At 38.6% G+C, this 24,525-nt stretch overlaps 2 protein-coding genes across 8 annotated transcripts in view; one reads left to right on the top strand and one right to left on the bottom strand.

Moving 5' to 3' along the window:
• zgc:136870 (uncharacterized protein LOC664693 homolog) overlaps window positions 1-24,525 on the top strand; it is a 43,176-nt gene that overhangs the window by 12,314 nt on the left and 6,337 nt on the right. The gene's annotated exons all lie outside the window — the stretch shown is intronic.
• spsb4a (splA/ryanodine receptor domain and SOCS box containing 4a) overlaps window positions 5,120-24,525 on the bottom strand; it is a 122,804-nt gene continuing 103,398 nt past the window's right edge. For all 7 annotated transcript variants that reach the window (XM_051700291.1, XM_051700285.1, XM_051700288.1 and 4 more), the window contains one exon: window positions 5,120-6,222. In XM_051700291.1, the coding sequence (XP_051556251.1) occupies window positions 6,095-6,222 (128 nt within the window). In that variant the 3' untranslated portion in view covers window positions 5,120-6,094. The remainder of the gene's footprint in view (window positions 6,223-24,525) is intronic.

Consider the following 24,525-nt stretch of genomic DNA (forward strand, 5'->3'; position numbering starts at 1 on the left):
GCATTTTAAATCGCCTCCAGATATATATTCCTTTGAATCCATCTTGGAGGGCATTTACACCTGGACCAGGTGTAAATACCCCCATAGTTACAGGGACCCCTGATGCAAAAACACAATTCCAATAAATTTTAGGAACAAGTCAAAACCAGAATTCCCTAAACATTAGTACTACATAGCTCAAGTTTACATCCAGTGTGGATGGAATCTTCTTGTTCCTTGAAGCACAGTTATGTCAAACCATGAGAAAATTCAGCTTTCAGCTTGGCTTTCAGAAAACTCTATAAGGCTGCTTACAGTGTGCTTAGAAGCTAAACAGGAACCAGAGAGAGTGGAGACGTATAGACATAATAGATGGATTGGATGCTATTTATACAGGCTGGATCGGAAAAACGAGCGTGAGAGGAGAGAGACAGCGAGTGAAGGAGGGAGAGAACATGTTGACTCGGCGCCAATCTGTTTAATCTCTCTGTACACTCCCTGTGTGTTTTACTCTTTGAGCTAGAGAGAAACGCATACAGACTCATTTTCAATCTGAAGATCAAATCCCGGCAATCACCTATTCAATACTGGCCCATGCTGAGTCCAAATCTCATATATCCCCTTGAGCAAATAGGCCATACTAAATAAAAGGTGATAAATGCTTAATGTCATATTAAACAAGACCACTATAACATATGCACACCAGACAGAAAGTGTGGTAGAGGAATCAGTTCGTCCGATAACATCGACGGATTTAACGACAGCTGGGTGTGCGGGGGGATCCAGCACGAGGTAGGATGGTACTAGTGGTAACTAGTAAGCATAACGATACATATCGTATTGTCCGAGTATCTTACTCATTTATCTGAAGCTCGATAGCAATGAGCTAACTTGTGTGGCAATACATTGAGTGTAGCTTACCTGTCAAGAAGCAACTCAGCAAGTTTGCCATCTCCATCAAACCCCAAAAGTTCCACAAAAGTCCTCCACTGTGTAAATGTTTTCACTTTTCACTCTATTCTCTGTCTCTGTGTCTTTTAGCACGTCTTCGAATTTTGGCAAAGCAAAATTGTTCCTCTGTAAACATCTGCCATGAATGTTCATATTCTCCCAGCTAAACAGCTTACTACAAGTAGCCACGACCCTAGTCTCAGCCTCAGACGGCATGCCCACGGACCACCCACAGTTCATGCACTAACCATCTGATGCTTTTAGCACACAAAACTGGAAAAAGCTATCTCTATCAAATCAGCACAAATCTGATTGGCTGGTTCAGATTAAACCAACTGTGATTAGTCGCTTTACATGACAGTTAGATGGCTTTTCCTGTCTAAATGGGCGGTTCTTGTCCAACTGAAGCAACTATAGACCCTACACGAGACTACCATGCCCCAAACTCATGCCATAGGTTGAGCTAAAAAGTGATGGGTGGAGCTGAGTGGACCTCTTAATATATAAACATCAGTGTTTTGATAGTGCCTGGGAGGTACAGGTAAACCCCCGAATGGCTTACTTATAGTTGTCAATGAACAATAAGCTGGGATAGTAGAATGTATTCTGACATAAACATTTTACATACTTCACATTTAAAGAGGATTCGTAAGGATTAGCTGTCCATAGGTTGATACAGTACATACCAGTGCCTATCCAAACCTAAAATGTGTACTAGAACTACACTCTTTGTACAAATAGCTGTGAATCCGAATGAAATGGTTGAATATAGACACTAATGTGAAATGTGACCAAATTTTCTAACTCTACTGGTTAGTAATTGCATGGTATTCAGTTCATTGAAGGTTTTCTGTAATGGCTTTCCAACAGCGTTGTCCCTCAGAAGAAACATTCTGTACTCTTTGACTTCCTCCTTTCATAGAAAATTGAGTTATGGCACATGAAAGGGAAGTCTACAGCGAGAACACCAAAACAAAACATGGTGTCTCCAGTGTTTTCTTAGCAGAACAGCTTTGCTGGTACTGTATACTTTACCCCAGATAATGTTGTGACCTGTGCAGGCCAGGATGCACCTGCATGTGGAAGCTGAGGTCATTTAGGACACGAAGACCTTTTCTCCAGACCAACACTGCCACCAGCTCCCTATTTATACCCTCATTCTCTCATACACACACAACGGCCGCACACCCACAGGGAAGGAAGCACATCAAGGATGTCTTTTTTTTCTTTACGCCCGTCTCCCAAGGCCTCTCAGTGGTCGATGAGATTTACTCTCACCCTCCTATTTACACCCCGGAAAGTTAAGGAAATGGCCACTGGCCTATGTCTACACAGCATATGGAGAACCACACTGGGAGGAAGTCAGTACAATGCTCATTTCCAAGAGCTCAACAATTACCTGCTAATGATGAAGGACATAAAACATAAACAAGCAATGATTCCCAAGCCATTCTGTAAGCATTTGTACACAAACGTAGACACTCACACGGCATGTCATTCTCTTAAGAATGGAACACACGGAACAGTTTGTTCCCTTTGGCCAAACAAGTTTGTTAGTGATATAACACAAGATTGGGGGAAAGGGAGGATCAGTGTCCTGGCTTCAACCCCATCTCGATACAAGTAGAGCTTTGATCAGGGCTGTATCTCTATACCTGTGCTCTCGGATCCATGTTATTCATTTACATTTGAGCTGATTCTAAATGTTGTGGAGGGCAGTGTCTTGCCGTCTCGCATTGATTTCCAATACAACAGTCCCAAACATATCCAGATACACTGAATGAAATCAGGGCAAGATTAGGCCAAACGCTATTTGAAGCAAAGGCTCAGCAAATGCATTCTCCATTACCTAAAAAAAGCCACTTAAAGTTTGTCGATTATAAGGGAAGTACACAGTTGCTGTATGGGGTTACTCTCTTCACATTTGCACTCACCTTCCTTATGATCTGACCTGAGATAGAGCTGGATTGTTAAAGGGATAGTTCACCCTCAGTAAACTCTTTCCAAACAAACAAAAGTAGTTATTTACAGCAGAATGTCCAAAATGCTCTTTTCCATATAATGGAAACAAATGGTGACCATAGCAAAATTTTCAAGGCAAAACATGTGGCATAATGTTGATTACCACAAAATAAATTTCGACTTGTCCCTTCTTTTCTTTATAAAAAGCAAAAGTCTGGGTTACATTGAGGCACTTACAATGGGGCCAATCTGTAGACGTTAAAATAGTTTAACTACTTGAGAGTTACCCATCACTCGTTATGATAACAGGAAAAAAATATATAGTTTATAACATCGTTGAGACAAAAGTTGAGCAACTCTGTTCTAGACACTGTGAAGTGAATCTTGAGACACCTGCGTTCTACACTCACCGACCACTTTATTAGGTACAGCTGTACACCTGGGGTGGATGGGCTACAATAGCAGAAGACCACACCGAGTTCCACTTCTGTCAGACAAGAACAGAAAGCTGAGGCTGCAGAGGGCATACCATCTGTGTACATCAGAAATTGAGATCCATAAGACCAGGATATGTTTTTCCAGTCTTTAACTGTCCAGTTTTGGAGAGCCTGTGCCCACTGCAGCCTCAGCTTTCTGTTATTGGCTGAGAGAAATTGAACCTGACATGGCTATTGTAGCCTATTCGCCTCAAGGTTTGACATGTTGTGCATTCTGAGATGCTATTATGCTCAATACAGTTGTACAGAGTGGGTTTTCTGAGTTACCGTAACCTTTCTGTCAGCTCGAACCAGTCTTGCCATTCTCCATTGACCTCTCTCATCAACAAGGTGTTTCCATCCACAGAACTGCCACTCACTGGATGTTTTTTGCACCATTCTGAATAAACTCAGGATAGAGAATTAGGTGCATGAAAATCCCAGGGGATCAGCAGTTACAGAAATACTCAAACCAGCCCGTTTGGCACCAACAATCATGCCATGGTCGAAATCACTGAGATCACATTTTTTCCACATTCTGATGGTTGATGTGAAGATTAACTGAAGCTCCTGACTCATATCTGCCTAATTTTAGGCATTGCACTGCTGCCACATGATTGACTAATTAGATAATCTCATGAATAAGTAGGTGTACAGGTGTACCTAATAAAGTGGTTGGTGAGTGTATTTCATTTGTTGTGCTGTTAAACATGATTCCAGATTGTTTGTCACCCAGCAAAGTTCCTGCACTTGATAAACAGTTGCCAATGTTTTTTTGTTTTTTTTCTGCTACAGTGTGCTGAGGAGCCACCATGCCTTGTTAAAACTGTGTATGCTTACTGTTACGAATGCTGCGTATCAGGGGCAGACTGGGAAGAGAAACTGACCCTTGATTTGAAATAAAAACCGGCCCAAAATTTGTTGAATGGTGGTGTGGGTGGCGGGGGGTTGGTAGGTGCATATCCGGCACCGTTTTGCAGCCCGTTCGGCCCTGTGTTGTGGCCAGCCCACCGGGAAAAGTCCTGGTTGTCCCTATGGCCAGTCCGTCTCTGTTGCGTATGATACTTAAATAAAATACAGCCTATTGCAACAAATTTAATTGCTTGGATAAGAAATCATAAAGAGTGGGCAATTTTGGGTCCAGGTCAGGTTTACATGCTCTCAGGTATGGGCTGGGTTTGGGCTTTATTTTAAGGCCCGTCCAGACTTCTACATTCCATGGAAAAAAGCAGAATAATTTTTTTTTTAATATTTGATATTAATATTTGTGTTTGAGAGAACAAAGAAAGTCATGATGATGGCAGAATTTTAATTTTTGGGTCTACTATCCCTTTAAAGCATTCTGAAGAGGATGCCGTAGAGAACAGAATGCGTGGAAGTTTGATTTACTGAAGTAAAATCACCTGAGGTTATTGACTGCGGCTAAAAACCTCCCACAATTCTGAAAAGAGCGTGAGAAGAATGTTCCAATTCTTCACAGATTTAGGTTAGATAACATACTTTTCAGCCTTAGACTGTGATAGAGTGGGAGTCAGACAAGAGAGAAACAGACAGGGACAGAAACCAGAGAGAGAGAGAGAGAGAGAGAGAAAAGGGGGAAAGGAGGGAACCCTCTGAAACGTGGAACAAAGAAGTTCTGTAATGTAAATTGGCCCTACTGTGCTTAAGAGCGTACTTGTTTTGTGTTCAGTGAGAATGTTAAAACACACACCCAGCGATCTTCTGTCTCAGACAAAAATTTAAACGACATCCTCATTCACTTGGCTTTTATTCACATTTCAAATATGCTAACACTAGCAAGATCTTTACATTCCATTGTGTGCCTCAGAACATCAGACTTCTATCTGAGCATTCAGACAGAATAATAATTATAATAGTTAATAATAATAAAAGCAGCATCCCAGTTTAAAATAGAAAGCCATATGTGATGAGTGTACGATAATATTCAATATCTATGTGCTAGTTCACACATTCTCAGTTCATTAAAAAGGAACTAGAACCTGATCAATAAAATTAAAGATAGCCAAAACATCTCAATAAAACTATTATCAAAACCGAAAGTTCACTCACACGATAAAATCAGGATACAAATTCAGATAGAAAAGTGACTCAAGCCCACAGAGGGAAAAAAAAAGTGAATCCGTATATGATTGTTGGTCGAAAATGTGCGTATGCATGTGTCCTTGGGAATACACATCCAGTAAACGGTAAAATGACTTCTGTTAGTCCATATATTAATGTCACCTGGTGCTCCTGTGCATAGGTACCGCACCTACCGCCTTTGCACCTTCCAGGGCTGTTAGATTTTGAGTTGGAGTCGGCTGTGCCCGACCTACAGCTGCCTACGTGCTCTGCAGGCTTTACATCCAGGGAAGGGGCGAAAATATTATTACTGTGGGCTTTCAAAGGCATCTGAAGGTTAATGTGCTTTATGAAACACCACTTCCTGTCATAGGCGTACACCTGGAGGCGCTGCAGGTCTGCCGAGCATCCGCAGTTCAGCAGTGTGTCACACTTTCCCCTGAACTTCTTCCAAAGCCGTCAATAATTTAATCAAGGAGGAAAATAAAAATAAAAATGAAACAAACAAAAAAAAACGAACTTAAGATTCCACCAGTGAGCCACAATGTAAACATTTTCCTTCTGCGGCCTGATGGTGTCGCTATAGTAGCACCTCAGGCTTCCTTTCCGTGTCTGTGAGTGTCTCTATGTGACGGCCCATGCTCTCACTGGTACTGGAGGTAATTCTTTAGAGACTGAGGCAAAGGCAAGGTCTCGATCTCCTGCAGGCGCTCACGTCCCAGAGCCAGGCGTGCTGCACGACGACACAGGTCCATCAGAGGGAGAGGCTCCGCTGGAGAGAGAGAGAGAGGGAAGAAAAGAAAAGGGAGAAAGAAGATAAGCAACTGTTAGAACTGTATTCAGAAAATACTCTTGCAATATACTTAAACAATATACATAAACATTTGTTTTTCTTGTTTTCCAGTTAAATATCTAAACACATTTACTTGTGGAACAAAACTGCATAATATATTAAACTGATTTGTGTAATGTTTTTTATGTTTAAATACTTGCTCATATCTCAGCTTATTAAGCAGAAACAATTCTAAGTAAACCGTTTGTAGGTTGATTTCCTTGTAAAGTGTAAAAACTGCAGCTCTGTGGCACTTTCAGCATTCGTCTGTTTGTTTTAAGTGACCCATCCAGCCCGGCACAACAACTTTGGTTCAACCAATGGCGTGATTTTGGACGATTTGTCAAACATGGCTGTTTTCATCTTCCCAACTGATGTAGAGTTTAAAGATTGGGCTTCCGCATGTTAAAGTCCACATGAAATTGTTTGACAAGCACAGTTTTCTGTCCTTTTTGAGTCTATTTCCTATTGAAAAAGGACTAAAAAAAAGCCATTATGCTTTAGTTATATCACAGCAATGAACGATGATTTGCTACTTGCTAGTCGGTTGTTGGGGGAGGGACAATCTCATTCTAGTGAGCATTTGATTGGACAAAAATCTGTGTAGCGCAAGATTAGTTCGAAGAAAGGCAGATGAAGGACCCTATTTTAAGAGCACTATTCTTTAAGTGCAGTGTTATGTGATACGTTGTATGAGCAAAGTCAGTGGGCATGGCCATGTAGTTTTGATATTTTCGTGCAAGCATGTGCTAAATCTAGGCGCAAATGGGTTGGGTCAAGTGCAATTTAATTCTGAGCTTCTTCTCCGGTTATTGGTCTGTCTGCACCCTATTATATATTCCATTCCCTGTTTGTTTAAAATTTTGTATGCTCAGTGTGAACAGTTTTGATGCAAATTCTCTGGTGATTTTTGTTGCTTTGTCATATTGCTCTTGGTGTGAATAAGCAATTGTAAGTTAGTCCCCATTAACTTCTTATTACTGTAATGTGTTTTGGCAAGTTTTTTGTAATTCCCATTATTCTCAGTGGTGATCCTCATTAGATTCTCATAACATTCATTTGGTTCTTTACTGTATTAAAATAAAGAAATCACTGTAATTTTGTAAATTTTGTATTATTTAAATCAGCATAATAAAGGCAGTTGACCAAATACTACTATGATGTATAAATACTTGACAATTTAAATACTATCTAATTTTATTCGCATTAGAATAACGAGAATTAGATTTTTTTACATTGAGAGATTGGGAGGAAATATGCTTAACTGTCATGCAAATAATGACACAATGCAAAAATCTTAATGGTCCTAAAAATAGGCTTTATTTTCTTAAAGGAATATTCTGGGTTCAATACAAGTTCAGCTCAGTCGCCAGCATTTGTGCCATAATGTTGATTACCACAAAAAATAATTTTGACTCTTCCTTTGATTATTTAAAAAAAAAGAAGAAGCAAAAATCGCAGTTACAGCAAGCCATATACAATAAAAGTGAATGGGGCCAATCCATAAATGTTAAAATACACACTGTTTCAACTATATAGCCACAAGATGCTAACATGATTTTAATTTGATAAAATCGCTTACTACTCACAACAGGGAAAATTTATCCAATATTTCAAATTTGTCGCCATGAGGACGCAACGCCAGGAAACCCTGCAAGCGATTTTATCACAATTAAATCATGTAGAACAGAGATTTTATCACACTAAACTCATGTTAACATGTATAATGTTTGTTTTTTGACTCTACTTTTAAAACACTTTTAAAAGTGTATTTTAGTGTTTATGGACTGGCTCCATCCACTTCAATTGTAAGTGCCTTACTGGAACTGATTTTTTATTTTTATTTTTGCATCAAAAAGTGACGAGTCAAAATTATTTTCTGTGGTAATCAACATTATGCTACAAATGCCTTCGATTAAGCTTAACTTGTATTGGACCCATAATATTCCTTTATGTAAATCATACAAAAAAATGTATCTCTTGATTTTGGGTTGAAATATGACCCTGACATGTTTCTGACAGGTTTAGTGAGATTCACCCACAAAGAAGAACAATATATGTCTCCAACAATGTTGCCACCAAAAAAAATATGCATTATCCAGAGGCTAAACACAATGAATGATCTTGTCGACAAAAGCCAACTGAAAACATTGCTTCCTGATCCCAGTAAACACTTACTTCCTTCTACATATACAGTATAGCCTATACACTTAGAGGCATATCACCAGTAAGTTCTGATTGTCTCATGTAGTGCCAGATAGCAAGTGTAGATGTGCTGTACCCAGTGGGCGTATGCTGGGGGAAGGGTCATAAGTGACAGATGGATCAAAGTCTGGACATGGTGCTCTGCTGCAGCAAAACTGTATAATTTTTCATTGCCAGCCTACGCATGCACACACATAAGCCAGCAAGCTTCAAGGTTAGCATGAAGACTTCAGTAATCATGTAACACACAACAATATATGGTGAAATACACAACCCACACGCTGACCTGTCATTCGATGCAATCCTCAGGCTGTCCTCTGCCTCTACTCAATCACATTAGGGCACTGCCTACATGTCACATTTGGCAACAAATCAAATTCATGTGATTTATACACAATAAATCCGATTACAAGGCCCTGATATGTCAATGCAATTTCATTGTGCGTGTTATCAGAATCTCTGAATGGACTAATAAAATGGCTGATAAAACAGACTACAGCACTACATGGTGGGAGAGGTCTGATCATTTTTTTCCCACACAGCAGCCTGTGATCTCATGGTAGCTCACACACTTGAACCAGCAGAGTATGTCAGTACAGCAGGTTTCTGCATGAACATATACAACTACAAGTTTAAATTGTAGTGCTAAAAATGTTGGAATTATAGACTAGTTTTTTACATTTTCTCAAGGAAATGTTAGAGCTGCTTGCCCATGCGAAACTCACCACCACAGTGCTAGGGTGTAGGTGATTGCAAGGGCAATGCAATGTGGTTGTTAGGGTGTTCTGGGTGGTTGATAGGACATTGCTTGCATGTTATGGATGGCTGCTAGGCTGCTGGTATATATATAAAAAAAATCTTATTCCCATGTCTCAGTGATATTCTGATCCCTAGATATGGCTTGGGTCCCTCCTTCTATGAATTAAGTCTATGAATTTATTTTATTTTATTTATTTTTTTGCCATAAGTTTGATCGCTTAGAAAAGTAATAGCACAAGCACTACTAAATAGTCTTATTTTGAGTCAGTCCTGATGGCTGAACAGATATATCCAGCTTTCCAAATGCTTGGCTACAGTATATGATCCACAGATCCTGTGGCACGCCTGTGTCCTTCAGTTGAAAACCATGACCGCACACCAGATGGACAAAGACACTTGAGAGAAAACATTGAGAAAAACGTCATTAAAAGTGGTGCAAAGTCACCTAGGGTCAGGAAATCAGACATAAATAAATCATACATCAACTATATGTGGCTCAGCAATATTTCAAAATAATATTACCAGTCAATACCAAAAACATAAGAGAACACATTTTCACAGAAAATGTCTGATGCCGTTTTGCCCTGGACAGTGATTTCATGGTCAGTTTCCCTTAAGTAGTCTATACATATGTATTCAGCATTCAGTCATGACACTCTGCAAATCTAAAACTACCATGAGTGATAGCACTCAATCTCCATTGACTGCGTCCTTTCAAAGCATTCAAAAACATTACATTTCTCTTCTTCCAATAATAAAACACAATGTGTGACAAATCACTAGGTTCACTAGGCTGACACTCTGAACCATCTGGAAAGCTTGTGTCAGGCTACAGAGAGATGCAATCCCTACTGGTCCAAGCTGGTTTATTGCTGGTTTGGTAGAGGTCTAGCTGGTGGGCCATCATAGCCACCAGCAAAATGGTCTTTCTGATAAAGCATGGTCAAAGTCCAGGGGAGGCTTGCTGGTTAAGCTAGTTAAGATGCCTGGTAGGGACACCAGCCACCAGCATCCAAAACACAACATGTGCTGATGACCAGCAAAAAAGCTGGCCTTTCAACATGAATGGCACTGACTGAGAGGAAGCGCTCTTGGAGATCAATGTCAGTGTAATTTGAATAAATCATTGTGAACTGATTAATGTCTACGGCTGATTAATTGAAAACTCTGCGGTGGTCAGGTCAAGGGGCTTGCATTCCGCCCACAGAATGAGAGAGAACACAGACTACCATAACAGCATAATATCCAAACCAAAAAAACAGCGTGTTTACAGCTCTGCCAGGATGGACTCTGTTGTGGCTTTTGTGTTGCGGTTCAAGCATCAACTCAACATAATAATCATCCCACCATGAGTGATCCATAATAACATGAGATCTGTGAAATTTTAGGAAAGTGTACTGATCAAAAAGGTTGCTTTGGTAATTTTGACACTTAACCATAAATTATCCATTTAGATGAGTTAAGCGTAATGCCCAGTAATTAGATGTAGATGTACGAAGAGCTTAGTTCATAATGTACTCCTAACCCATGATACTATGATAGGTTTTTACTTGTATTAAAAGCTGTCATGGCTGCGGTCATTATGAAGGCATGCGATTAAGGGGGTGACTCATAAAACTCACATTCATTAATAATTCAATTATGTAACAGGGGAGATTACAATACTTAGCCAGGTCAAGTTTTTGACTATGCCTAATGCTAGGGTTAATGCAGAACATGAAGTTTATTTAATGAGCAGAACATTTGTCAGAACTGCATGTTTTATAGAATTTACATGTGCCCTTAAGAGGTTTTGTAATACAGAATGTGTTGTACAGTACCTAAGCTGTTCTGAGCTAAAGAGCGAAAGAGAGCAAAAGAGAGAGAGAGAGAGAGAGAGAGAGAGAGAGAGAGAGAGAGAGAGAGAGAGAGAGAGAGAAAAGGGGGTATGGCAAGTAGATGTGTTCAACAAACTGGCACTGAACCATGATATGAGACAGAGCAAGGTAGGGCAATACACCAGGTTTGTTTGGAATGACATAGGCTACTACCAGACTACTCTGACTATAAATGAAATAGGCTCTACAGAGTGTATACAGTGTACAGTATGCAAATACTGTATATCAGAATGACCTTTGACATATCCCAAAATGTGCAGTATACAACCAGAGCACATGCCGTGTGATTAGGGTAGTCTCATGATGAAAAGGTCACCGTAGTGCCCTATCAAAATATCAGTCATGCCGTTCTCACATTAATGTCGGAAAATTCTGTCACAGCCTCTGAAGATCCCCTAACCCAACCCCATTCCTAAACCTAACCACTTATAAACTATTTAAAACATTTAAGAGGCAAGTAAATGTTGTTGCAATTTTATCTGCATTATAAATGTAGCCAGTTGGTAGATGCGCACTAGCGATTGACGTTAGTGGCTGTAGCTTTTAGCCTCCTTGTTAGCATACCTGCCTCCCATGCTGAAGACCCCAGTTCGAATCCCGCTCTGAGCGGGTCGAGCAGGACCGGTTACAGTGGTGCCGTGACCTGGATGGGAGTGAGGTTTGGGGGGGATGAGTGTAACGGTAGCCAGCTGGAAGGTAGCTGTGCAGTTTGTAAACTGTACTCCCCTGGCCTCAAGATGCGCACCATCGACTGACGCAAGTGGCTGTAGCCTTTAGCCTCCTCGTTAGAGCGCCTACTATGCCAGAGACCCTGGTTCGAATCCCGCTCGGAATGGGTCCAGCAGGACTGGTTACAGCATTACACTAATCTAGATATTTTTTTAACACCTAATCCTACCCCTAGGCCTAAACCTAACCAATAAATGAACAGTAATATAATCAACCAACAATATAAGACATAACAAACAGATCAATACAGATACACTCACAATAATCGCAGTTTGCAGTTTAGTGTAGCAAACTGCTTATCCGCAGGTGAGAAAGTTTCGTAAAAGAAAAAAACAGAAACTGAAAAAGTGGGTGGGCACTGTTGCACTCTACATTACAATCAATCTCCTTCTTGATTTATTATTTCAGACTGCCAAAAGACATTTTTACAAAAAACTGGATTAAAAATGCAAAATGACCATATAGTATATTTCTGAGATAATTGGACGCCACTTGCTAAATTAAACATGCAAGATACTGAGGTCCTGTAACAACAATGCAGAGTACTTATGTTTGCAATGATCTGAGAGTGACATTCTCTTAAAGAGCACCTATTATGGTTTTTCAAATATTACCTTTCATGTAGTGTGTTATATAGCTGTTTGTGAATGTAAAAAAGTCTGCAAAGTTTCAAAAATCAAAGTGCACGACAAATGGAGTTATTGACTCCCAAAAGAAAGAACCAATTCTGAACACCTGAAACTAGTCATTAGTAATTCCAGACATACTTCCTGTACTAACCTATGTAATTTGGTAACAAAAAAACCCGCCTCTGGTCTTCATTGGCTGCTTGCGAACAGCTTTGACCCGCCCTCAAACACTACACTAAGCAGTAGACCAATCACAATAGACTGGGACATCTGACCAATCAGAGCAGAGTAGGCTCTCTGAAAGGAGGAGTTTAGAATGAATTCTTTTGAACGGATCATTGAACGAGTCGTTTTTGACACTGGGGAAAAAAAGGTAATGCTGCAATTTAAATTATGAGCAAATTAAAGTGTTTTTTGACCTTGGATGCATGTAAATCCTTTAAAACAAAATTAGGCATATTTAAAACCATAATAGGTGCTCTTTAACTCCAACCTGGAAGCCCATCCTCCATCAAGTTGGACCACTCTGATTACTTCTTTGAAATTATCTGATAACTAAAATTTTGAGAAATGTTTGCCTTCAAACGTTCCAGAAGCTTTACTTTTCCCTTGGTTGTGTGGTTTAAAAGGTCAGCTGTGGTGCAGTGTTCATAAGATGCTGTGGGCTGGTCTTGTAAAGTACTGTCTCGTCCGCTCTATGAGTCTACAGTCTCTCCCCGGAGGCTGTGATCTGTGCACAGATCCACACAGTAAGGTCAGCATGCCTGACCCCTATAGCTTCAAAAGACATGCGCTCCCTCTCAAAAAGAATGAATTCCTCAACCCTAACATGCTGACAGACATGCAAAAAGGGAGCTGGCCAACATTTAATCAGAAGCCACTTGACAATTACGCTATTATGTTTCAATTAGTTAAATAATTGAGTCAATCGACCGATTCACTGCATCATGCGATGGCGCTGTAGGGAATTTATATTAGTTCACTGAAATGAAAACGTTCCAGGCATTTCCTCAGAAAGCTCCAAAGCAGAATCTTCTGGAAGATGAGAATTTTTAACACAGCCAGAAATCATTTGAATTACAGCCGTTTTGAGAGACTAAAATCCCCAAACAATTCATCATAGAGTGCACTTGATGTCTTTTTCTCTTTTTACACTAGCAATATAAACCTCACAGGTACAGGGAATTTCTTGTTAAAATGATTCCTATAAAGAGGGATAGTTCAATCAAAAATGAAAATTCTGGCATCATTTACTCACCCTCATGTTGTTCCAAATCCGTACAACTCTCTTTTCTCTGTGGAACACAAAGAGAGATGTTAAGACACAAAATTAACCTCAGTCAACATTCACTTCCATTATATATTTTTTTTATACAATGAAAGTGAATCGTAATTAAGGCTAACAATCTGCCTAACGTCTCCTTTTGTGTTCCACTCAAGAAAGTCATATGGGTTTGCAATGACATGAGGGTGAGTAAATGATCCTTTGTTTATTTTCCTTGCTGGTATTCGGACATGCCAAGCATTATAAAGCTCTTCCACTATATTAAAATGTCACTGTGAATCCGTTAACATTATTAAGTCATATTTATTACTATTCACATGTTCCATAGAGCGATTAGAATGGCCATCAAGTCCAAGACACACTACCCCGATCGATTTCAGACACTGCAGATTCCCAGCCATGCTTCCCTCTACATGCAGAATGAGCGCCAAGTTCCCACATACTCAGCAAAATGTACTGTAGCTGAATATTGATTGTGGCAGATGCCAGAAACCCATCCCCAACCTTATTCCCTGGATCCCTCCTGTGGAATTCACCGCTAAACACTGGGACAGAGTTTTGGAAGGGATTAAAGTTGGTGATTGGCCGAATGGACGCAGCAGGGTTTTGGGAGGCCAGGTAAACAGCTTTGTCATGATGACAGAGGGCTGCAGAGGGCAGGGCATCGGGGAAGGGAAGCTCTGTAGCAGGAATGGATGGTTTTTGTAATAGACAGATTCATCATACGCTGGACCCGTGTCTAGATCGGGGCTCAGATGGATCGCAGAGCCTCTTCTTTGGGTCCCTGTACAATAACCAGACAGGATGTAATGGAGCAACACTCAGAAAACTGACAGCACATTTTAACAAAAAGACAGCTACTGCACATGTTGTTATTGCATTATGTCCACTTTTCAAGATTTTTCAAGAAGATTTTAGGTAAAAATGTATATGAATGTATTAGGGAAAGTGTATAATTTAGCTTAAATGACCAGTCACCGATTCTTTTTCACTAATTCATTTTAAATGGTCCTACGGTGACGCAATAATTCTTAAAAGCTTAATAATTTTAGTTTTCTGCAGTCCCTTTTAATATCATAATAAACAATTAGCAAAATGCTGTTTAAAAGCTTTAAATGTACAGTAGTATAGCATGGAAAATGTGGTTGGGTATCACCAGCCACTCACGATACGATCACCATACATTTGTTATGATTCAATTCGATTTCGATTTAAAAGCTTTCGATTCCAATTCATTTGGGTTTATTTCTGTTAGAATGTCCATTTTGCTGACATACATTATGAAAAAAGAAAAATCTCCTGATGCTGTTATTAATTATACAGGGGACCTCCTAACTTGGTGAATTACAGAAATATTAATATTTTATTATTATTATTATTAGTATTTCACCATTTTGGTCACATTTGAACTTTTTTTAAATATACAAATTCCATGTATTCCATAAAAAATATTATGCTTGAAATTGCATACTATATATATATATATATATATATATATATATATATATATATATATATTGTTACATATTTATCGTTTACATACATGGCTTGTCTAATTTACAAGTATTTACATTGATAAATAGAACACATGCTAAAAACCAGCACTGTCTCTTTAAGGACAGCAGCAGGGACTTTAACGAGAGATGGAGTCGGATGGCTTCTTTATAGCACTGGTGCTATGTGTAATATGTGTAATGTTTATTTTTTGTTGTTTTTGATCAACAACTCAGTAAAGAACAGAAAGGAAGTTAAAAGAGACATTATTCACTGACAAATGGATTGCGTGGATCTTGTCTTTGGACACACAAGTCAAACCAAACGTTTAATCTCAACATGCAGTGAAAAGATCTCGGTGCTAAACTTCTTCACCACTACATTGCTGAATCACTGGTGAGTGAAATCTGAAAAATTACCAGCCCGTAGCTAAAAACTGACAGTGATTTACTCGCATTGTAGAGGTTGCACACATAGTAAAATAGAAATATCGGGATCGTTTAAATGTAGATCGAATTTAATTGGAAAATTAATATGTTTACCCGGCCCTAGTGCCAAACGCGTGAGAGATGCCCAGCGAGTCCTCGAGAGAAACAGTAAATCCTGCGGGCTCAGTTTCAGTCTCTCTCGCTCCTCACAGAAGTGTCTCTGACTGCACTGAGGAGCGACACTCTGAGGTTGCACTTATTGAAACAACCTGATTCTTCTTTATTTAAATGTTGGACAAGATATGATAGCACAAATAGTGGAATATAACTATCGATTCATGGATCTACAGTACCGATACAGTATTGTGAGAAAAAGTTTCATGATAAATCAGTATTTTATTATATTGACACAGCCCTAAACTGGCACATTTATGCTGCCTTCACGTGTTATCGGAATTATCTTAAAAACTAGTTTCCTACTCAGAAGTTGCACATGAATGCCCCCTGAATTAGTAATTATGACTGGGAAACCCTGAGATCGTTTTGATATCCAAGTTTACGAATTGGGAGCAGACAAAAACGTTTAACATGGCGGAGGAGAGTAAGGTTTCCGTTGTGAACGATAGGTTTCATAAATTTTTCTAAAGGCAGCTCCCTTGTTATCACTTGCCATTTCCATCATATAAATTTACGTATATCAGTCACCATTTGATACATATTGTAATTTGTTTACACAGAGAAAATGGCATGCATTTGACCAAAATTCCGTTATCGTCAGCAAGCTGACAAACATGTGTTATGATGTCAAAATAAGAGTTCCCCAAGAAATATGCATGAAAAAACTTGATGTCCTTTATGTTTTCAATTCTCTATGACAACAAAGCACTTGAACATGATGCACTCGTAATTACCTCAGAAGTAGGATCATTCTGACAGTATGTGATTAGGCTATGTCGACATTAATCTGTTGTCATTTGAAAACACAGTTTCCAGTTTCCTAACAGCATCCTTTTCCAAAGTGTGCAGTACTAGAATGTGTTTTTTAAAAAGTCTCAATTTTCGGTGGAGGAAAACACCATTCCAGTGTGGATGAGAGCCATAAACTTTGCAAATTCAATGAGTTTTCAAACGAAAATGTATTAGTTGACATAACCTTACAGAAATATGTGTTAATGTGCACAGTCCCTGTATATCTAAATGGAATAAAGTAAAGGACATTTTTGGGGTTAGCATTAAAAACTTATGCAGGGCTTGTTCATTTTTTTTTTGCTGCTTAAAACTGCTACTTTAATCAAAGATGTACTGTATAAACATTACAAAACAGCTGATTTATACACAAATGCACACCCACAAACACATGCAAGAACACACAAGCAGCAGCCAGACACATGCCAGCCGCCCAGACTCCCAACAGCTCTCAGACAGAGTTAGAGGCACAAGCTTTTATTTCCCAGTAGCCCTTGAGCAGCAGAGAAACAGAGACACAGTTATGGAGAAACAATTTTATAAAAAGTATCCTGCCATTTCAATAACTTGAAATGTGTTTGTGCTGTGTGCTATGTTTGGTATTCTCCAAATATTTCACTTTTAGTTCAGTCCAGAAAGTTCAATTTATGTCTCATCTGACCATAAATCCTTTTGCCACATAGCATCAGAATCCTCCATGGTCGGATGAGACAAAAATGTAACTTTCTGGACTGAACTCCAAGCGCTATATTTGGAGAGGACCAAACACAGCACATCACCCAGAACATACCATACCTACTGTGAAGCATGGTGGTGGCAACATTATGTTGTGGGGGTGGTACTCTTCAGTGGGCACTGGGCAATTGTTCAGGATTGAAGGGAAAATGGATGCTGCCATGTACAACAAAATTCTTGAGGATCCTTTCAGCACGACAATAACCCTAAACACACTGCCAAAAAACAACACAGTGGCTTAAGGATAGGAAGGTCAAGTCCTTGAGTGACCAAGTCAGAGCTCTGACCTAAATCCAATAGAATTGGATCAAGTATTTTTCTTGAAGAGAGCAGTCCATCACCGATCACCCCTCAATTTGACTAATCTCAAACAATACTGCAAGGAAGAATGTTCCCCAATCTAGGTGCATGGAGATGGTAAAGACATATCCAAACAGACTGATGGTTGTCATTAAAGCAAAAGTTAGCTCTACAAAGTATCACTGTATACTAGTTTTTCATCTTTTATACATTTTTGGAACTGTTACCTTTTTTTCTCGTTACTTTGTAAAGCGATTTTTTAAATTTGTTTTAATTTGTTTTATTTATTTATTTTTTGTTAATGGGTTTTGATTTCAGGCTGTAAGACAAACAAAGTGTCTATTCCAATGGGGTGTGATGATTTTCTATTGGCACTGTATAGGATAATTTAAAGCCAATTTAAGAGCATAACATAACTTCTGGAAACTGTATTAATAAAGGGTAAAATTTAACCGTAATGCATCAGGCAGACCTGATCACAGTACCTGTAGTCCTCAGGCTGCAGGGGGACTGATTAGCATCAAGGATCATATGGCAGCTATAATTCACAAATTCAAGCAAACAGCTAATATACCCCACCAGGCAAACTGTCTTTTAGACATTCCGATAATAGTCAATTTAAGACATAAATGAGTCACTACATGCTAATGTCTACTGCAGGTGATGAATCACGGTTCGCAGCAGGAATAGTGGGTGTACGCACTCAGTGGACTTCTGGTTATAAATGAACATAACCACCAGAAAATTCAAAGCTTCCCACACTTTCATATTCTCCTAAATTAGGAGACACAGACATTTTGATTCAGATATTAATGCTGTACCTCACTTATTAGCATTACAATTTAATTTCTTTCTTCCAAAGAGAAATTAAAATAGCCTTTGTTGCTCTGAGCAACAAAAGTGAAAGACACTTGGTATTAAGATTCGTCTTGTGCAATCCGATTTCAAGTGGACATCACTAAATACAGGTGTCAATGGAGTCCAAAATGTTTTGTGATTATATCATTTAAACAACATTTGGAGGTAGCTGAATAATGATGTGGCCACGTCACATTTAATTGGGATAAATGGTGCGGCAATTATTTTGTGCTTTCGTTTATTTTATGTATGTAGTCACGAAATTCGAGTTCCTTCCCTCAAAATGACCTAAGAAAGACCTGGATCTTAATACCAGGTGTAAACAGGGCCATAGATTCATGTTTGTTTGCTTTGCGATTGCGTGTGAGGGTAAGGATTAAAATGTGGGTCACCATTAGGAGATTTTGACTGCAGTATGTCTCTCAGTCTCACTGCAGTTCAAATGTATCTGGAGCATCTCCAACAAGCAGCATCTATCACCAGCCTTTAACATATTTCAACATCTCCCCAGCTCAGTCCTATACTATTCAAGACTCTATATAAATTCATGAGACTCGACACTCCATCTTACAAAGCACAAGTTTACAACAGACACTGCCATTAAAGGAATAGTTCACCCAAAATTGACTTTTTTTTCACCCTTATAACGTTCCAGACACATATGACCTTTTCTCTTCAGTAGAACAAACAACTCTCTTTTCCATATAATGAAAGTGATTGGGGATTCAGGTTGTCCAAAAGTTCCAAAATGTAAAAAAAAAAAAAAAAAAATCATATAAGTAGTCCATATGACTCGTGCACTTTATTGAAAGTTTCCTGAAGTCAAAAGATAGTATGCCATATTTGATTTGAGAGCTACAGCAGAGGAGGATTTTCAATGAATAATGACATACACTCACTGGCACTTTATTAGGAACTCTATGGTCTTAATAAACTGCCCAACGTGGTCTTCTGCTGTTGCAGCCCACTGCCTCAAGGTTCCATGTGTTGTGCATTCTGAGATGATATTATGCTCACTACAATTGTAAAGAGTGATTACCTCTGTCACCTCGAACCAGTCTAGCCATTCTCTGTTGACCTCTCAAATCAACAAAGTGTTTCCATCCACAGAACTGCCACTCACTGGATGTTTTTTGTTTTTGGAACCATTCTGAGGAAACTCTAGAGACTGTTGTGTGTGAAAATCCCAGGAGATCAGCAGTTACAGAAATACTCCAACCAGCCCGTCTGGCACCAACAATCATGCCACAGATGAAATCACGGAGATAAAGAAAGTCCCTATTCTGATGGTTGATGTGAACATTAACTGAAGCTCCTGGCCCATATCTGCATGATTTTATGAACTGAACTACTGCCACACGATTGGCTGATTAGATGTTCGCATGAATAAGTAGGTGTACAGGTGTTGCTAATAAAGTGCTCAATGAGTGAAAATTTTAGTCTGTTCCTAACAAAATGCTATCATATGGTTTCAGAACATGTGGAACTAATTCATGATATTTTTATGGTGCTTTTTTGTCATTTTGGAGCTTGACAGCCCTAGTCCCAATTCACTTTGATTATTTAGAAAATGAGTGGCCTGTGCATTTTTGAACATTTCTCCTTTTGTGCTCCACAGGAGAAAGAAAGTCATACAGGGTTCGAATGACATGAAGATGAGAAATGGTCATAGAGTTTTCATTTCTGGGTTAATTAGCCCTTTAATAATTGACCACAAATCTTCATTACCTTTTTCTGTTGTTTTTCTGCAGTTCAGCATTTATTTCTGCATTATTAATCTTGGTAAACAGTGTACGTGTAATATCTAGGGAGAAGTTCCTTAAGGCATTCAATCATGATCAATACCTAAATAACTAAATTTCTGATCGGATTCATTCACTTTGTGCTGAACACTTCACTTTCCGAAACACTGCAAGCGTCATTACAAAAAAGCAATGACTTTGGATCATGAACGAGAGAATGGGTAGTGTTTCGTGGAAGCATGCATTATGCAACACTAATGCATGTTTTATGTGACCGGTACACATGAGGGCCCATGTGAGACTCAGCGTGGTAATGGCTCTGGCTAAGATGGACAGTATGGAGAGAGATACGGTCACCCTAGACCACAAATGCCTGATTTACTGCACTCTCACAGATTCACTAATTCAAACAGCAATTACATCTGTCATCTGCACTGTTCCAATACTGTTTTATAAGAATGGCCATTATGAGGCCAGTCACGAAGAGCAGATGCAAACATGAAAAGTCAAAGTTCAAACTGCAAGCATGACTTGACCTCTGTGTAGGTGTACAGAAAGCAAAAACAGTGAGTGCGTAAGTTTAAGCTAATGACACACCTCTAGCAGGTGTGCTATACTAAAGTTATATGCATAACGAGATGGTGAATACTTAATATAACGTATGACTGGCTTGCACGAAAAGGTACGAGGTACGAAAAGGTACCCTTTGAGACCAACCAATTAACAAATTTCAAATCACTACAGTACAAGCATCACATTTTAGCTAGATCTTATTGAACACTAAAAAAGGAAACCTCAGTTAACAAATCTGGTTACTTAGTCCATATTTATTTATGCAATACAAATGACTGATGTTTGCCAATAACCTGTAATACACATTGCTAGTCTTGTTCCATAGCCTGATGTTTTCTTTCTTGCATGGTACACAAAAGTTATTTTCCTACTAAAATCATGGTTTAGGGTTTGGGGAGGGGTTAGACTTTATGGTTAGGTTTAGGTTTGAGGTTTTGTTTAGGGGTTAAACTTAGGAAAAATCGCAAGAACACGTTTAAAACCCAGATGTTTCTCTTTCTTTCCTATTAAACACATGGTTAGGTTTAGGTATTTGAACAAACCCCTTAGCATGAGTATTACATTTCAGCGTGTAACTTGCCCAGCACCATTTGTGCTACAGACATGACTGATACCTAGAATCATGTGGCTTTTTGAGGAAAGTGGAATTACTTTACTAAATGATCAAAGTTACAATTTTACCTGGCTGAAGGGGAAATCCCATAGACATGCATTGAAGGAGGGACCTGAGCCATATCCAGAAACCAGAATATCATAGAGACTTAGGGGTGGGCTGTTTTGATTTGTGCCAGTAAGCAACCACCAGAACACTCTAGCAACTGCATACAATAACAACGTTCTTAAAATCACTCATCTTGTCCTTTCACGCCCCAATCTCTAAACCAGGTACATCATGTAGCAAGGTCCCAGATCATAGCAGTATCTATACAGAGCCCCACTAGTGTGGTCAAAAGCTATGCTGTCCCAAAGATTTAAGGTGTTAGCCATTTGTCACGGTGAATGTCACTAAATGTCAAGGGTGTAAGGGCTTGACAGCTTGTTTTGGTTGTCTATGGGTTTGCTGCTTAATTTATTATGTCTAATATTGCACAGACCATCTCTGCCAATGCCTGTGGGCTGTTGCTGTGTACTGTGTTATTTGGTCTAATGCATCAGTGTACAGTCTCGTACATACTTAATTTGAGAAGCATCTTACTTCTCGGCCATTGATAAAGTGTGTTCTTGTAGTTACGGTATCTAGGTGTATAGTATAAATACATTCCCAGACATACCACATACAGGAACGTGGATATTGTCATTTGACCCATATGTTTTTATGTACTTATAACATACTAAGAAAAAATGCAAAAATAGTTTACTCGGGTAGTGTTAAACAAGTACAATTTAACAACAAGGAACTTCCTTGGTAGCCTATATCATGAACGCTTGAAAAGAGTCTTAATGCCATTTTTATTAATTCATCGTTTTGAACCTGTCAGCTGCTCAGCTCCCATGGCCTTATGGGATAGCAAAGTGTCCAGTGAATATCACACTTCAGAATCTCAGCGGATGTAGTAGTCATCTCGGTATTGTTCACCCAACCTGGTCTCATGGCAATTAGTAATAATTAGTGCGAGACGTCGAAATTGTAATAAACTTTTACTTCTGATTTTACTCCCATAGAGGAAAATGATCAAACCAATGAACAATGTAATAATGATTGTTCCTAAGTATCATCTGTAACCCTAACCTACCCATAAAGTCTAAACCCTTACCTAACCCCTAAACCTAAGTATGAGCAATAGATATAGTGGTGTTTGGCTTAGCATGCAACACTAATAATAATGATGCTCGCAGATGGAGTAGAAGATTTTGTGAGAGTTACAAGATTTGAAAGCAACGAAGGACACAGTTTGCAACAGCTTCCCCATAATATTTCAACTCAAGTGTCTGGAGAAATATCCAGGAAACTGCAGCAGAAACACAGAGGCATGACAAAAAACAGGACATCATGTGAGTGTGTGTGTGAATGTGTGAGTATATGTGTTTAAATGTGTTTATGGGGGAGGTGAGGAACACAAGGATTGTGTGACCGTGAGAGCCATTATTGTTTTTAAAAGGATAAAATGCTGCTTCAATTTTGGTCCCCCCATAGGAATAACACAAAGACATGAAACTGGATACACTCTGCACACACATATACTTAAGTACATAATACATTTGTCAAGACATACTGAGAAATGGAAAACTCCAACAGCCAGATGTATGAAGATTTTATGACAGTGACAGATGGATGTGTCAAGTCTTGACACACACAATACACTCAGGATGGGAACATAAAAAAAGAGAGACTGAGATAAAGACACTAACATTTAAAGCACACATGTTATATTCCAAAACCTAGTGAGCATTTTAAGGCATCACAGGTATGCGAAGGCTGTTCCAAAAGGTTGATATATTCATTATTTTACCCAATACGTATGTGCTATTTCTGCACTATTTATATATTTATTTATTATATTTATAGTTATTACATTTATTTAATATATATATATATATATATATATATATATATATATATATATATATATATATATATATATATATAAAAATGACATAAGAAATATATTTATTTATAATATTTTTATGCTTATTGAAGAATCACACCATTAGCTTAGCAACAGACTAATGTCAAACTATGACTGAACCTTTTAGCCAAAAGATCTAATTGTGATTGTTTAGAAAATATTGCGATTTGAAGTGTAATATGATAATTAACATAATAAATAAATAAATAAATAATAAGTGTTTGCTTTTGACCAAAATTAAGTCATGGGCAAGCATGCTCTGTTACCAATAGTAATACTGTTCAAGAAAGGGTGATCACACTTGAGTGCTCTTAAAAAGAACCAGACTAAATAAATAAAAGAATGCAGTGAGGAAACAGATTCACATCACCTTCACACTGTATCTTTTCTCTGTGTACCTGTTTTTGTCCACTTTGTGATGGGGTCTTAGCCTACTCTTTTTTGGAACTCAATAATAAGTTATTATTAAAGCTGAAGTGTATAACTTTTTCAGCGGTGACATACTTTCTCCTATCCCAACTTAATATGCAGAGACAACTACAGTATAGCAAACCATTCATAGGTAAATTTTCTTGGAAACTGTAAACACTGTGTCTCTGTGGCACTATGAAATTAGTGATTTAAAATGAAATTTAAATAATTTAAAAATAGTTTGATTTAAGCAACCACTCTCATGAGACACAACACTGATTCAACTAATGGCGTGAGTTGGGGGCGGGACTATCTGTTTGTTTGATCAACAGAAGACGGGGAAAATTCAGAAAGCTGTTTTTGAAAGAAAAAAAACAATGTTTATTTTTGAAATTCCATTTGGTGGTGCTTCTGGCGCAGAAATGACACATTTCAGCTTAAAGTTAGGACATTTTTACATAAACTTATTTTTATTGTTGTTGTTGTTACACAACAGTACCATATTTATGTAAAAATTTCTTAACTTGCATGCCACATTGCTATGTGATCTGGTTAAACTGTAAAGCCTTTATATTGCCAGAAGCTTTTATTTTTGCAGACATTTTTGTTTGTGGTTGAGTTGGAAATGGCCTTGTGATGCAAGGAAATTGACTCTTCCGTCCACAGTAAAAAAAAAAAAAAACTA

This window comes from Myxocyprinus asiaticus, chromosome 6, assembly GCF_019703515.2.
Source record: "Myxocyprinus asiaticus isolate MX2 ecotype Aquarium Trade chromosome 6, UBuf_Myxa_2, whole genome shotgun sequence".
Classification (NCBI taxonomy): Eukaryota; Metazoa; Chordata; class Actinopteri; order Cypriniformes; family Catostomidae; genus Myxocyprinus; species Myxocyprinus asiaticus.